This window comes from Paramisgurnus dabryanus, chromosome 9, assembly GCF_030506205.2.
Source record: "Paramisgurnus dabryanus chromosome 9, PD_genome_1.1, whole genome shotgun sequence".
NCBI classification, from domain to species: Eukaryota; Metazoa; Chordata; class Actinopteri; order Cypriniformes; family Cobitidae; genus Paramisgurnus; species Paramisgurnus dabryanus.
Window position 1 is genome coordinate 19340004 of NC_133345.1, and position 14317 is coordinate 19354320.

Sequence of the window (14317 nt, forward strand, 5' to 3'; positions counted from 1 at the left end):
TATTTTCAGTAGACCATATATAAACATTGGTACATCACTAATAGGGATAATTTACATGTGTGTTCGACTTCATCCTATAACAAAGGAACCGACAAGCGGATGACATCAACGTGCCGCGAGAGCGGTTTGAAAGCAAACTCTTCCGATGATTTCTCGACTCACCCTCGCGGTACTTTGATGTCATCAGCCTCTCTTTCTTGCAGCGCAGCTTGAAGTCCGCTGCAGGAGGTCTCATGATGACTGCTGCTGTTTTTAATCTTTATTTTCACAAATCATTTTTTTGTTTTAAAATTCAAACAGACTATGAATATGATTTGTTCTCTATGAATAAATAATCATGTTCTGTTCCACTGGGAAATTGTAGCGCAGTCAAAGTGAATTGTATTTATTATTTCCGCGCATTTTTGAATTTGTGGAATAAAAACTGCACGGCGACAAAAGGTAAGACTTGTTTTTGCATTTAGCCCTGTTTTACTAAGAGTTTTATTTAGTGTTTTAGTCTTAGTTGGTTAACTACGTGACATCATTTAAAAGTCTTTATTGTGTGTTTATTAAGTGTTTATTGGCGGCTGTCATGACAATATTTGTGAAGGGATGTTACAGTATGTTTTGATTTTATCTTGTATTAGTTTATATGTTGCTGGAGTTGCACTTGTTAAGAATTACAACATTTGAAAAGCATTTTAAACAACCATGATTTCTATTTTTGTTTTTCATTTGTATCGCTTCCGTATTGTTGTCTGCAAGTGTACATCCGTGCAGTCGTAGTATGATTTTGTACAGGTTGGTGGAGTATATAATGTGGTTACATAGATTTTCACATAGTGAAGACTATGCAGTGTTATTTTACATTTGAAATGTGTAAAAGTTTTGTGGTGCAGCCAGTGAAAATGTTGGCAGGGCAAGCAAAGCAGCTGACCAGACCAGCAGAAAAACCCTTTGCATTGAGCCCTTCTCCATAAAGATTTAATATTAAAATAAAATGAGAGTAATCCAAACATGACAATTCAGTAAATACCATGAATACAGAATTACAGTGCTACCATTGGGGCCCATCTTTATGATCTTGCCTAGGACCCCACAAACCCACAAGCCGCCCCTGCTGCTGTCTCTTGAAGTATTTGCCCCATCTCTGAACAAGTGAGATGTGGCTTTCTGTGTGTTTCGGTCATGGGCGAAATGTCTCAAACAGCGCATGAGAAGCATATTGAAAGATCTCTTTTCAAAGAAATATTCTTTCCTTGAATATTTAATTTGACAATGTCTGACATGTGCAAATGATAAGCTTTCATGATGAAATAGCCCAATCATCAGGCTATAATTTTTGTCAAGCCCTGATTTTCTGTCATAATTTAAAAGGACACTTAAAAAACTGACTTAAATTCTGTACCTTTGGCAGTGAGGGTGGGTTTGTTCGAACCACTCAAACCAAACCCACCCCAACTAAGGGCATGGGGAAATCCCTGGTTTTAATCTTACAAATTATTCATTTCCATATTGTTTTTAATTTCTAACTGAATTATAAATAGACATGAAATTATACTTATATGATAATTATATGATTATATTTCATTATATGATAATGGATTTGTTAAATTAATGTTGCGTCTTGCCTCTGTGTTGCATCATTCTCAAGATTTTTTTTTTTTTTTTTTTTTGAAAGGGTATGATGCAAGACTTAAAAAAACAAAAGTGTTTTTTCTGCAGACTGGAAAATAAAAAGATTATTGGACTAGATGTGGTTCCTTAACTGCTACACTTGTGGAACCTCCAAATATATTAAAAATACATTTTGATTACATCACTACCTTTTGGTTATGATAGGTTTATTGGTGGTTTTTAGAGGTTCTGCAGGAATAGGACAAAGTTTCTCACATGACTCTTAAGATGCAGTAGAGACTCAAAACATCTGTGCTAAATTGTCTTCATTCATTCTTTCGGTAAAAAAGTTTGGCACATTTTCAGCTGTTAGATAAACTGTATTGCTCTCATCATTGGTCAAACTTATTCATTGGTGAAGAGGCGGGTTTAGTAGCCTACATAAATTGCCATCCATTTGCTTGTGAGTGTTAATTTCTTTATGTTCATCTTTGTGGGCACAATGAATTTCTGCACATCAAGTATGACAGCCTGATTTTTTTAAAGTAGTTTTTATAAATGTGGATTTTTGCTGTTTTATATTTAAGTACTTTCTTTCTTACTTACAGTTTTGGTGACAATCTTGTGCCTCTTTGCTACATTCTCTGCACAAGGTAAGAAAACTTATATTTTAGATGTGGTAGCAGGTAATAGTGAATTTATTGTGTAAGCTATTGTTGTAATTTTAAGACATTGGGGAACTAAATCATTGATGGAGATTATCAATAGTTCTGCTGATCACAGACACAAGATAATTTAAGAATGAATGTCTGTTTTCATTGTTTATTTTTTAATGTATAATTTTCTAATTGTTCTGTTCATTCATTTTACTTTACTTACTTAATTTTTAAGTCTTAAAGCTTTTGGTTGGCGTTTTAAATTATTTGCAGTAAATTTATTGTTTAAAAAAGTTTATTTAGTTTACGATTCGTTTGTGTTTATGTGGCTATTTTTAGCCGCAGTATGTCATGATGTCATACGGCTAAACGGTCTGCTTAGCGACTCGTGAAGTTGAACACAATTTGAATGGGGCTTGTATACGGATGGAGGCGGAGGCTCTCTTGAACGCGCTGAGAGATCACGCGCCTGTCTGCGGGTAAAATCTTGCGTTCGACTTCATGTGGCGCTGCGCAGCCCGTTCGAAGTTTGACAGCGAAGTACCGCGACAGCGATTTGAACGTTTATTCGAATCAGTTTGCTTTCGTATCGCTTTCGCGTTACGTTGATGTCATCCGCTTGTAAGTATGAAATCGAGCAGCTTGATTAGGTGATCAGGGGGATGAAGACGCAGTAGCCTACTACGCGGTAAACGGGACTTAACTTACTGTATTTGACTAAAATTCAAATACGTTCCTCCGCTGTCTCGCATTGGAAGTACATTTGACTGACAAGCAGCATGAAGTCGGGGAGCTTGATCAGGGTGCTGTGGAGACGCAATAGCGTACTACGCGGATTTACTGTATTTGGCTGAAATTCAAATACGTTCCTCCGCTGTCTCGCATTGGAAGTACATTTCTAATACAAGTTTCAGCTGTTTGATTCTGATGTTATGTCCAACGGGTAAATACAACGTATCTGTTAGTGTGACACTTCCATTTGATGTGACTGTCCAAAGGTGGTTCAAATTGTGATGTTATATCCAACGGGAAAGTAGGGTGAATAGGACACTTCCCATTGAATTGTCTGTCCAAAGGTGGTTGAAATGTAACGTTAACTGAACTCATCTTACTATTTGCAGCGCGCAGAAAAGACGATCCCAGTATTTTAGCCGTACACGTTAAATGTCTACTGACTTAGAGCGCGTTTTTCCAAGAAAATGTGCCACGTGCAGACATAAAAAATAATACAACACAAATGCGTTATCAAAACCGTGCGCAACAGCGAAATGAGAGTGATGTGCCTGTTTATGGTCTCTGAGAAATAAGAAAATGGGGTGTGTCTTAAACTGATGAGAAAGTGAGTGCTGAAAACAAGTGTTGCGAAGCCCTCACATTTCTCAGCTCGTGACGTCGAATCATGCGTAATACACCTATCAAAACAATAACAAATAACAAGCCACCTCCTCTCTGGGATTTCTTACTTGAATGAGGTTCCCTGTGAAATTCCCTAGAAGGGAATTCCCTTCTTTTGCTTGCCAAAATGATGTCTTGTAAAAAACAATTGCATGATGAAACTGATAAAAGCCTCTCCTTAGAATCAGCATTGATATTGGTGACTGTAAAGCTACCATAGTGTTATTGTCACTGAATTTAAGCAGATATTAAGCCTATTATCAGTTATGTATCCAAATTAATAAAAGTTTAAAATATAATATGTAAAGGTAAAAAACACAAATTTAACATTTGTTTAGCTTATTTGAAATGTTTATTTGAAACAACTGAAAACATTTTCTAAATAAATTGCTTTGTCTTAAAAGATTTCTGAAGTAGGCTAATGTATCTAGTCATTTGCAGTAGTTGCATTTTTGGTGTACACATACAGTAATCTCTGGACAGACAAACTCACATTTAAAATAAGAAGGAAGCAATGGCAGAAACACTGACTATCTTGACTATCAATTGCATGGCTTTCCCAGCCGTTTTTAAACCAGACAGAGATGTAGGTGGTTACCTGGTAAAAAAAAATGTAATGATGCATCTGTTGAACCTATGCCAGATGGAAGTAGCATGCGCTTTGTGTTCGAATCACAGGTAATGTGGAGAGCAGGGTTTCGAAGTTCCCAAAGCCTTTTTCCTGTTCCTCTTTAATATTGCGTATGATGCTTTTGCAATATAGTCATGTGTCAGCAGGGTTTACAATGGGGGATGCCTGTGAACCGGCAGCGTGTTGGGACGCATAGTCTGAGTGTTGATGCTGACTGTTTGTGATCCATTGTTCAGGAATGTCAATAATCCAGTTTCAGAGTTATTTTCTTTGCTGGCAGCAGTGGCGAAGCTACGGGTGGACCCGGGTGGGCCTGCCCTGGTTCCACCCACTTTGAGTTGTGGCCACTGAGTCAGAAGGCTATTTTCCTGACAAATGTGTAAATAATTTAATTACAAAAATAAATAACAGTACTTTGAATAAACATATTATTATCACACTATAACTTTATATATTTCATAAAATTATGAATAAGTGAAGTTTACATGTTCAGGCAGTTTATAGTTTTCGTTACCCTATAGGTGATCACGCTTGTCAACATGAAAAGTAAATATAATTCTTGGGAGGGAAAATCTTCTTGTGTGAGGCCAGCTTTCATTGCTGAGCTGGACCCCATGAATAGCATTAGCACATATGGGTCTTTTCTCTATATAGGAATTAAAAATAAAATATTTCAGTTTCAATATCATTACAAGATCATAGCAATCATTGTTGCAGTTTGATTTCTTTTCTGACAATGTAAATAATCCAGATTTCCAAGTTCAGTGTAACTGTGTGTTCACACCAGATGCGAGTTCAACGATTTGCGCGAGTAGATTACATACAAAGTCAATGCAAAGATGCGATCAGATGCGTCCTCACGTGGGGTGATGTGAATGGCGCGATATGGTTGGCGCGTTTGCCGCGAAACACGCACTATTTGCCTCAAACCATTCTTCGCCCAAGTTGAAAATATTCAGCTTGAGCGAAAAATTTGCATGACATGAAGTAAATTCCCGTGAGTAATCTAGAGCGAGTAATGCTACGTACACACCAAATGTGGGGCATCGTGTTATTCACTCTAGATTACTTGCGGGATTTTACTTCACGTCATGCAAATTTTGCGCTAGAGTTCAATATTTTCAACTTGGGCGAAGACGAGTTTGAGGCAAATAGCACATGTTTTTGCGGCAAACGCGGCGCCCATAGCGCATCATTCGCATCGGCCCATGCGAGGACGCGTCTGATCGCGTCTTTGCATTGACTCTTTATGTAATCTACTCGCGTAAATCGTTGAACTCGCATCTGGTGTGAACCCACAGTAACGCGATGCCCCACGTTTGGTGTGTATGTAGCATAAATCTCAAGATGGAAAATAGCCTTAGCCGTAGCAGATTTCATTCTGGCGAAAACAACACTAATTTTTGTTTGCTCTTTCTCAGCAAAACACCATCATGAGAATGGGAGCCGGTGAGTGATTTCACATAAGTTGTTTGTAATTGAGCTGTAAACAAGGGCCAGATTTACTAAACATGGAAAATACTGACAAGTTGCAAGTTCAGGAACATAGGTGCAGCATCTCATTTGCATAATGACCAACAAAATTTAGGACATGGTTTTGGGCATTAAATAATGATTCAATAATGCTTGATTCATTTCAATACTCCCCTCTCATAAATGTTGTGTCTGAAAGGAAAACTCCTATAATGCAAATGCAATAAGATCAGTCGGCACAAAATTTTCACTGCATGTCTTTAGGAACAGTACTTTATAACGGCAAAAGATGTGTTTGCACTGATGCAAGCTATTAGTAAATCTGGCCTAAATTGCCTTGCAAACCTTGAAGCTGTTGCAATTTGAGAAGAGATATTAAATATGATTTATATTCATACAACTTGGTTTTATAGTAGATCACTTTAAAGTAACTTAAGCTCAATGTTTTGGTGAAGGAATGGCAGCAGCAGTCCAAACGGAAGCATGCCGCATCATCATCATCATTGTGGAAACGTCAGCTATAACATCTCAAATAGTTCCTGCTGTGAAGGTAGGAGTGACAACCATTAGCAGCTTCCCATACAAGAGGGGAAATGAAGGATGATATGAGTAATAAAATTAAAGTATGAATCATGTTTTTTTGGAAACGGCATGTGGTTTCCTATACCTTTTGATTTAGTTTTATGTGTTTTAGGTAATATAACTCATGGGATAAGTAAGCTGGTGTCTCTTTGCTGTGATTCCGTAGCCTACAATCCTTTAAATCAGATTTGTTGTGGTGACCACATTCTAACTCGAGAAAGTGCTCAAGCTAAGTGCTGTGGCTCAGGTAGGCATAACCCACTTGAAGTGACTTGAATGTTTAAATTAGTGGCTGGCAGCACAGTAAATATAGTTTTGTACACTTAGATATATTACGCATTGAAGTGACTTTGTTCTCTCACTCATTTGCAGAAATGTACTTGCCAACAACGCATAAGTGTTGTTCTGGAGAAAACATTACACCTAAAGGTTTGTATTCATACCTTTCAATTTAATTGACAGTTTAATAGCTGGAGGAATGCTGTTCTCAAAACTAAATATTTAACAATTACAGTGAACAAATTAAGTGAATAATCCCACTGAACAATACAGTAACTACAAATTCTTAACTCATTCTTTAAAAATGATCAAATTTGTTCAATGTGGATCTGTTATTAAACAAAGTTCTACATGTTATCATCCAATCCATGTTCATTATATATATATATTTTGGCTAATTTGCTTATGCTTTCATCCACCAGTACAAATCAAGTACTCTAAGCTCAGTTTAAACATGCATTCCCCTAACATTTTTCATGTGTACTTATTGTGTAGGTGAGATCTGTACCACTGTCTCCCCTAGGTAAGTGTTTTCTCTAACTTACATGTCATTTTGTCTTCTGTGAGTCACACTGTGAGTTCTGTTCAGAATCTCCTCTGTGATGATGAATATGCTAAGGAAGCTATTTGTTGTCATGGCTTCTTTTTGTTGCGTTTCATGGGTCAAAAGATGGAAAAGTTTCAGGCTTAATAAAAAAATGTTCAGCTTAGTCTGTAAAAAGAAACAACAGTCAATTTTATAATAATGGTTTTAAATTGAATTCTGTTACTTAGTATTTTATCAATTCTCTCTTTCTGTTTTTGTTCTCTCTTTTCACACAGACATTGCAGAAAATACACGGAAAAAGCATCCTGGATTTGTCTGGGATCGTTTGATTTTTGGTTCATTCACACTGCCACTGATTTTCTGGAATCTGTGCATGCATTCACACAGATGCCATAAAGATCCCGTAAAGACTTAAGGTCCTGCACTTATCTCGCCAGTGTCTGAAGTTTGCTTATTATTCGTTATTTCTCTCTCCAGCAACCAAGGCGTGCATTTTGAACATTTACGTAAAGCATTCGGTGTAAACAGGAGGCAAAACAATGCTGTTAGCTTGTCATCATAACAAGCATTTATGGTTCAGCCCTTTGACACAGGGACTTGGATTAACATTCACGACAAGAAATGTTGGCAAATTGGACTGAAGCAGAGATCATGAAGCTCGTCACTATTCATGCTGAAACATGAGATCATTCACCAGCATTACAGAACAGCGCGTCACACACGCACATGGTTTATCAAGAGAGAAATTACAGTTTATAAGCAAACTTCAGACGCAGTGGAAAAACCAACCAGGTTCTTTAAGGCATGTGTATTAATGCATGCACAGATTTCAGAAAATCACTGATAGTGTGAATGAACCAAAAATCAAACAATCCCAGACAAATCCTGGGTGCATTTTTCTGTGTATTTTCCGTAATCTCTGTGTGAGAAGGGTTATGAGTCATTTTGTCTTATGTGAGTCACAGTGTCATTTAGTATTTTAATAATTCTGTCTTTCTGTGTTTGTTTTTAGCGTGAGAAAAGCAAAGGACAATCGCACTGAAGGTAAAGGCATCAGTAACTATAGCAGTTTAGTTCACACTTTCCCAACTTGATATTTGCAGTGTTGTGGAAGCTACTTTGAAACTGAATGTTAGATAAGCTACAAGCTACCTATCAGTAAAATTAGTTAAACTACACCCAAGCTACCCATCTGACAAACAATACTAATTTGCTAACAACAAAAGTGGGAGGGTTTGGGGCGCACAGTGCTGTGCCCCAAGGCGGATCTGAAACCAGAGCTCAGCCTCAAGTCACATGCTTTTACCACATTGGGCCCCATCCCAAATAGCACACTCCAGAATTGTGGACTTCCCCACAGTTTGATGACATCACCTAGTGGAGACCTTAGGGACCCTTGACACGAGGGCACACCTGAGTCATATTTTGGGACAGATTCGAGCGTCACGTCAGAAATAGGAAGAGAAGTTGTGAACTCCCATCCGTTGTCTGGGACACCCTACAGACTCATAGACTCAAGGGGGTTGCACACCGTACACGCAGCTCAGCACCGCGCCGCGTCGTTCCTAAAAAAAATCAAACACATTGTTTTCTATGAGTATACGCACACCAGTGCCGACAGGTGGCGCCTGTCCGCAGCGCCCAGCTATGACTCAGGAAGTTGCTCAAATCCCTGTCGCGCCACAGAGCGCTACTCACATAGTTTAACATTAAATAACATATTATTTGTCCCAAATTATTAATGATTATCATTGGCTGCTAACATATATTTTGCATTTTGAAGTAGACGCTACCTGACTAAGCTTGCACTGTTTAATGTGCACTTCCGTTGTACAATACCTCCAAGTTGTCCTAGACGTAAACCGACATGACGCTGTGCGGCGCTGAGCTGCGCCTCCAGTGTGCGCCCCCCTTAAGGTGAGCATGTGCAATTTTAGGCCACGAGACCGAAAGTACACATTAAGTGCATAATTTGGGATAGGGCCATACACACTCGTTTGGGTGGCACCCCAGACACACACACGACACACACACAACAAACTTTTTTTTTAAAATAAATGATAAAATGACTTGAAATAGTACAACTAAATGATTTTATTTTGTATTAATTTGCACTATATTGAACTTTTTGGTAACACGTAAAAGTAGCTTTCTTCTCTGGCCAACTTTAGGGGGGCATTCTTACTATTGACCAGTAAACCCAGCTTTTTTGTGATTTACTGTTTTTTTTTCATAAACTCATCCTATAACATCACAAACATTCTGTGAAAAATGTAACCCTGAAATCTTTAATATTGACTCATTAAGGTCAACTCAAATATTGAAATTAAAGTGAAACGAATGGTTTAACCTTTTTGATTATGAGACTTGAATATCACAGACAGGATCACATTTGTGTGATACACTATTTTTCTCTCTTTGGGCTCTGACATGTGTCCTGCATTAATTTAACTCAAATTTCATTTTTTTTAGAGATGATGTTTTGCTTGGGGAAAGAATATAAGGTATCAGCACTTTATAAGGTCAGTGTTGTTGATACTTTCTTTTAAAATTACTAGATCGGGTATGAACAAAAAAAAAAAGGAAAAATCAAAGTCTGTAACTGTTCACATTTAAACCTGTGTGATTAGATTATTGCAAAGCTCTTCAGAAGAGGCATAATAATAAGTTGTATTGAACATTCTTACAAAGCATAATTATGTATGGTTTCAGACTTTTCACTATTAACATAAATAACAAAGTGAGCAATACAGACAATTCTGCACAGAAGTCTGTAAGTCAGAAAATGTTTTTGCTGGTGACGAAATATACTTGCTTTGTGCTAGATGTACTGTAGCAGACACTTAGTTATACTTGGCTCTTTCTTTGACCAAAATGATAAATGACACATTACATTTTTTTTGTCAGGCAGACTGGTGCATCAGACACTATACTAGCCTATATATGCATACTACACAGTATATGCATCAGTGATTTCTTATCACTGCTGAGATGAAGTGTCCCAAATTATTATCAAATATTTAAGACCACCAACACTTTTCCTTTATATGTAATAGTGTATACAGTCCTATGTACAGTATGTGTATGTTGAATGTATATCTTTGTCTTTTAGTGCTGTGGTGAAAAAATCTACAGCTTGTCTGATGACACGGTGCTCTGCTGTAATGGGACTCTTTATCATCATGTGCCTAAAAACTCTGAGTGTGTAGGAGGATTAATATACGCTCAAAACCAGATAAAGATGACTTGTGGCTCAAAAGTCTATGACCACGAGTCCTTCAGGTGTTGTTCAGGTCATCTCTACAACATAACCCAAGTTGCTGCCAAAGCAGAGTGCTGCGGTAAACTCTTGATTAAAGAAGATGAGAATCAAACTTGCTGTTCCTCCACAAGCCATGCATTGATTTATGAAACCAAAGAAAATCACCTTTGCTGTGGGCATTACTATTACAACAAATCCCTGTGGAGCTGCTGTGGTGGACATCTCAAACCAACACCAAAGACTGACAACTCTACTGGCGAGTACCCACTTAAGCCGCTAACTGACCTGATCCCAGACATGTGCAATAAAACAGGTGACGTCCTTAAAGAGTTATTTTAAATATCTCTCTATTTGTTTTAAAGCAAATAGAGTAAATGCTAATGCCTGTGAATATATATTTGTTCCTAGCAGTCTTTGGAAGGGTGGAAAGTGTTGCACTTGTCCAGAACCAGCGTTACGTCATCTTTAGAGTTGTTGAGGATGTTAGTCTCAGTCATTGTGAACGTTTGGTTCATGTGACTCTGGATCACTGTGCCACTCCAGCTCTTGAGGAAGGCATGACCTACCTGTGGGAAAAAGAAGACTCCAATAAGTTTAAACCTATTTCTCTCCCTGTTAATCCAACCTATGACAATCACATGTTCGTAACCGCATGTGAGATGATCAAAACGAGGAAGAGAAACTTTTGTGAGGTCTGTTTGGGTCATTTCCATGCAAATTCATGCATTATATAATTTAGAAAATAATATGAAGAGCTCAGATGCAAAATCCACAAAACCGACCTTTGTCAAAAAAGAGATAATGATATTTAGATCTAATATATGTTCATCAAATACTTTTGCTTCAAATTGGCCTTATCCTGACCCGGAGCCATTCAGAAATACAGTTTTTTTGGCAGAATTTGTTCAATGCAACAATGATTTCTCAGCAGTCAATGGGTGCTTTCACACCTGCCTCATTTAGTTCGGCTGAATCGTACCAGAGTTCGAGAATACAGCAGTCGAACTCTGGTGCGCACCAAAAATGGACCAAACAAGGGGACCAAAACCTCCTTGGAGAGATGGTCTCCGTATGCTTTCAAACGAACTCTGGAGCGGTTTGTTTGTAGTGAGAACACAATCTGAGATGGAAACTACCTACCTGCAAAAGTACTGCGCATTTTTGCACTAAACCCGCTGCTGTAGTCAGCTGCGCAGTGCATTATGGGATGAGGAAGTGTTCGTTTACGGTTTCTATTAGCAATATTAGCACAATGACGGGTCGCGGACATACCTGGGGTCTCATTTATAAAGCGTGCGTATGCACAAACCAGGCTGGAAACGTGGGTACGCCAGTTTTCACACAAAGGTTGTGATCTATAAAAAACAAACTTGATGGGAGAATGGGCTTGCAGGTTGGGATCTGAGGATGATTCATGTACGTACACTTGCAGGTGATCTGTGATTTATAAAGGGACTATTGCTTTGTTTGATAAGTCTTAATATTTTTGGATGTATGCCATTTTTGGCTTTTGTGCGTACATAGACTTTTAGTAAGGATCCTACGCGCAGTTTTATAAATGAGACCCCTGGAGTGTGAGGAGGTGTGGGCGGAGCCTCAGAACTTCAGTGTCTTCACAGTTTGTAGTGCATTAAAACGTGTTCAAGCCGCATACGCGCTTTATTTGGAACAGTTTGTCTAGAGTGCTGTATACAAAATATGTATAACAACCACGGACATAATTACTGCGCTCAGTCGTCTGTCCATGGTGTCTGCTGTATTTTTCTCCTTTTTGTTTACTTCCGGGGTTCCGTTGGAATTTCGCGCACTTTGATTCTGACCAATCGAGACTGGTCATCTGACTAATGAATGATGTGGATCTTATCACATGACCGAATTTTGGTTGCGTTTCAACTGGCGGGACCAGAGCAATCAGTGTTGTGTGAAAAGGAACCAAAACTGCTTAAAAAGCTACAATGTATCATTTTTTGCTTTTGGTCCAGACCAAGAATCGAACTACGGATGTGAAAACACCCAATGATTCATTTAGTCCCCTAAAGTGCACCGAAGAGGAATTTAATGAATGTCTTAAGACCCTATAATGAAAAAAATGCTGATTTGCAAGAAAATATGTCGGTAGCACTTCGGGTTTGCATCTGAGCTCCTCATATATTATTTTCTAAGTAACCCTTCTACTTAGTAATGTTTTATTTCATCCCACAAATGGATTGATCGGATGCTGACAAGTTAAGCTTTTTTTTCATAACTTGGAAAATGTTTTAGCTACTAATGTGAAAATGTGAGCACATCACAATGAGCACTTAAGTCAATATGAAAATACAATTTTATTGCTCAATGGTTTTCTTCAGGCAGTATGTTGCCATTCTCAGTTGTGTTTCATATAAGCCTCAAGAGAGAAAGATTAAGAATATGAAACATATTGAGCCATAAAATTTAAATTGATTGTTAAGCTAATATATTTTCTTGGATAATTATGAATTTAGATTGAATTTATTTTTTAATGTACTGTATATTGAAATTTATATCAATCTTCGAAGATTGCGAAATTTGCACACTTTGGTATTTCGCCAATTTTTAGCACCATTCCTGACTTTCATATCTCTTATAAAACTAAAAGTATTTTTATCAGGGAAAACATCTACGGGAAACTGTTAAATATAAAGGTTCCTAAAAGGGTTCTTTGTCAGTCAGTACGGTTCCTGAAAGAGCCTTTCCATTTTTCATTTATATGATTTTTCTTTCTTTTATCAAGTATTGAGTTCATGGGAGAACACTTAAGTATAACTTGCTTGCATTCAAGATATACTGCATGCCGTTATAAGCATTTTTATCATGTACTGTAGTATGATATTTTGTCTCAGGTCCAGCTTATTGTTCTATGTTTATATTTGAAAGGGTTTTTAATCCTTTATATTTTAAAATTCAAAGGTGCTTTTAACAGTACTAAACGGTTAAAATGGTTTAAAGGGGAAATATCACGAACATCTGACTTTTCCATGTTTAAGTGCTATAATTGGGTCCCCAGTGCTTCTTTCAGCCTGGAAAATGTGAAAAAGATCAACCCAGTAACTTACAGGTCATTGAAATTTCACTCCCCTTGTGATGTCAGAAGGGGATAATAACGCCCCTTGATCTGCACTATCCAACCACAACACTGTCATTTAGTGCAGAGATCAACTCATTTGTTATTTTAATGATAGTAGCTCAACAATAAGCTTACTGCTTCAACAAATTAAACAGCTATTGCCAAGCATTATTTTACTATATACAAATATCTATATGGGAATTTCATTTTAAGACTGATCTTAATTTTTACTCTTGTAACCTTACAGTATGTCTTGTCTATTTACAACAGTAAAGATAAGCTTATCACACAACTTTTATACTTACTGTGTGATTAAAATGGCTTTATACTTGTTGTATTGTAGAATTCTGGACATTGTCAGTCACATGACACAAATGTACTGCCATTCATATTAAATATTTTGTTTCTAAATAAAGGAAACTTTATGAAACATCATAAAATGTGTGTTTGAGCATAATTGGCATAAAACCTATCTGCAGTAATTTTTGTGATACATTGGTTTTATATTAAATCATCCTACATGATGTAAAGAACTTTCTGTGAAAATGTAACCTTAAAAAAGGCCATGTTAAAGATTAAAATCAATGAGTGAAATCAAAACAGAAGGAAATCTTAAGTTGATTTAGGATTCTCATCTTATCTCACCACATTTTATCTCATCTCTAGTTAGGAAATCTTAAATCGCTTAATTATGTTCGGCAATCAACTCTTTGGTCTGTTTCCAAGCAGAAAGCAGAAAAGACATTTTGTTCAATTCATTGTAGTCATAGTCTGTGTTTTATTATTGTTTTAGCATCATTTAAATCAA

At 37.3% G+C, this 14317-nt stretch overlaps 1 protein-coding gene across 7 annotated transcripts in view; it reads left to right on the forward strand.

The window, feature by feature from the left end:
- LOC135773430 (uncharacterized) overlaps positions 1-13943 on the forward strand; it is a 161083-nt gene extending 147140 nt beyond the window's left edge. For 3 of the 7 annotated variants that reach the window (XM_065282990.2, XM_065282994.2, XM_065282998.2), the window contains 10 exons: positions 2208-2252; positions 5703-5730; positions 6210-6304; positions 6449-6583; positions 6709-6765; positions 7111-7138; positions 8175-8206; positions 9635-9684; positions 10275-10737; positions 10833-13943. In XM_065282990.2, the coding sequence (XP_065139062.1) occupies positions 2208-2252; positions 5703-5730; positions 6210-6304; positions 6449-6583; positions 6709-6765; positions 7111-7138; positions 8175-8206; positions 9635-9684; positions 10275-10737; positions 10833-11158 (1259 nt within the window). In that variant the 3' untranslated portion in view covers positions 11159-13943. Of the gene's footprint in view, positions 1-1724; positions 2121-2207; positions 2253-5702; positions 5731-6209; positions 6305-6448; positions 6584-6708; positions 6766-7110; positions 7139-8174; positions 8207-9634; positions 9685-10274; positions 10738-10832 lie in introns of those variants that run through there. The other 4 variants (XR_012337326.1, XM_065282993.2, XM_065282992.2 and 1 more) reach the window with 4 other exon arrangements.
- Positions 13944-14317: the final 374 nt, after the last annotated feature.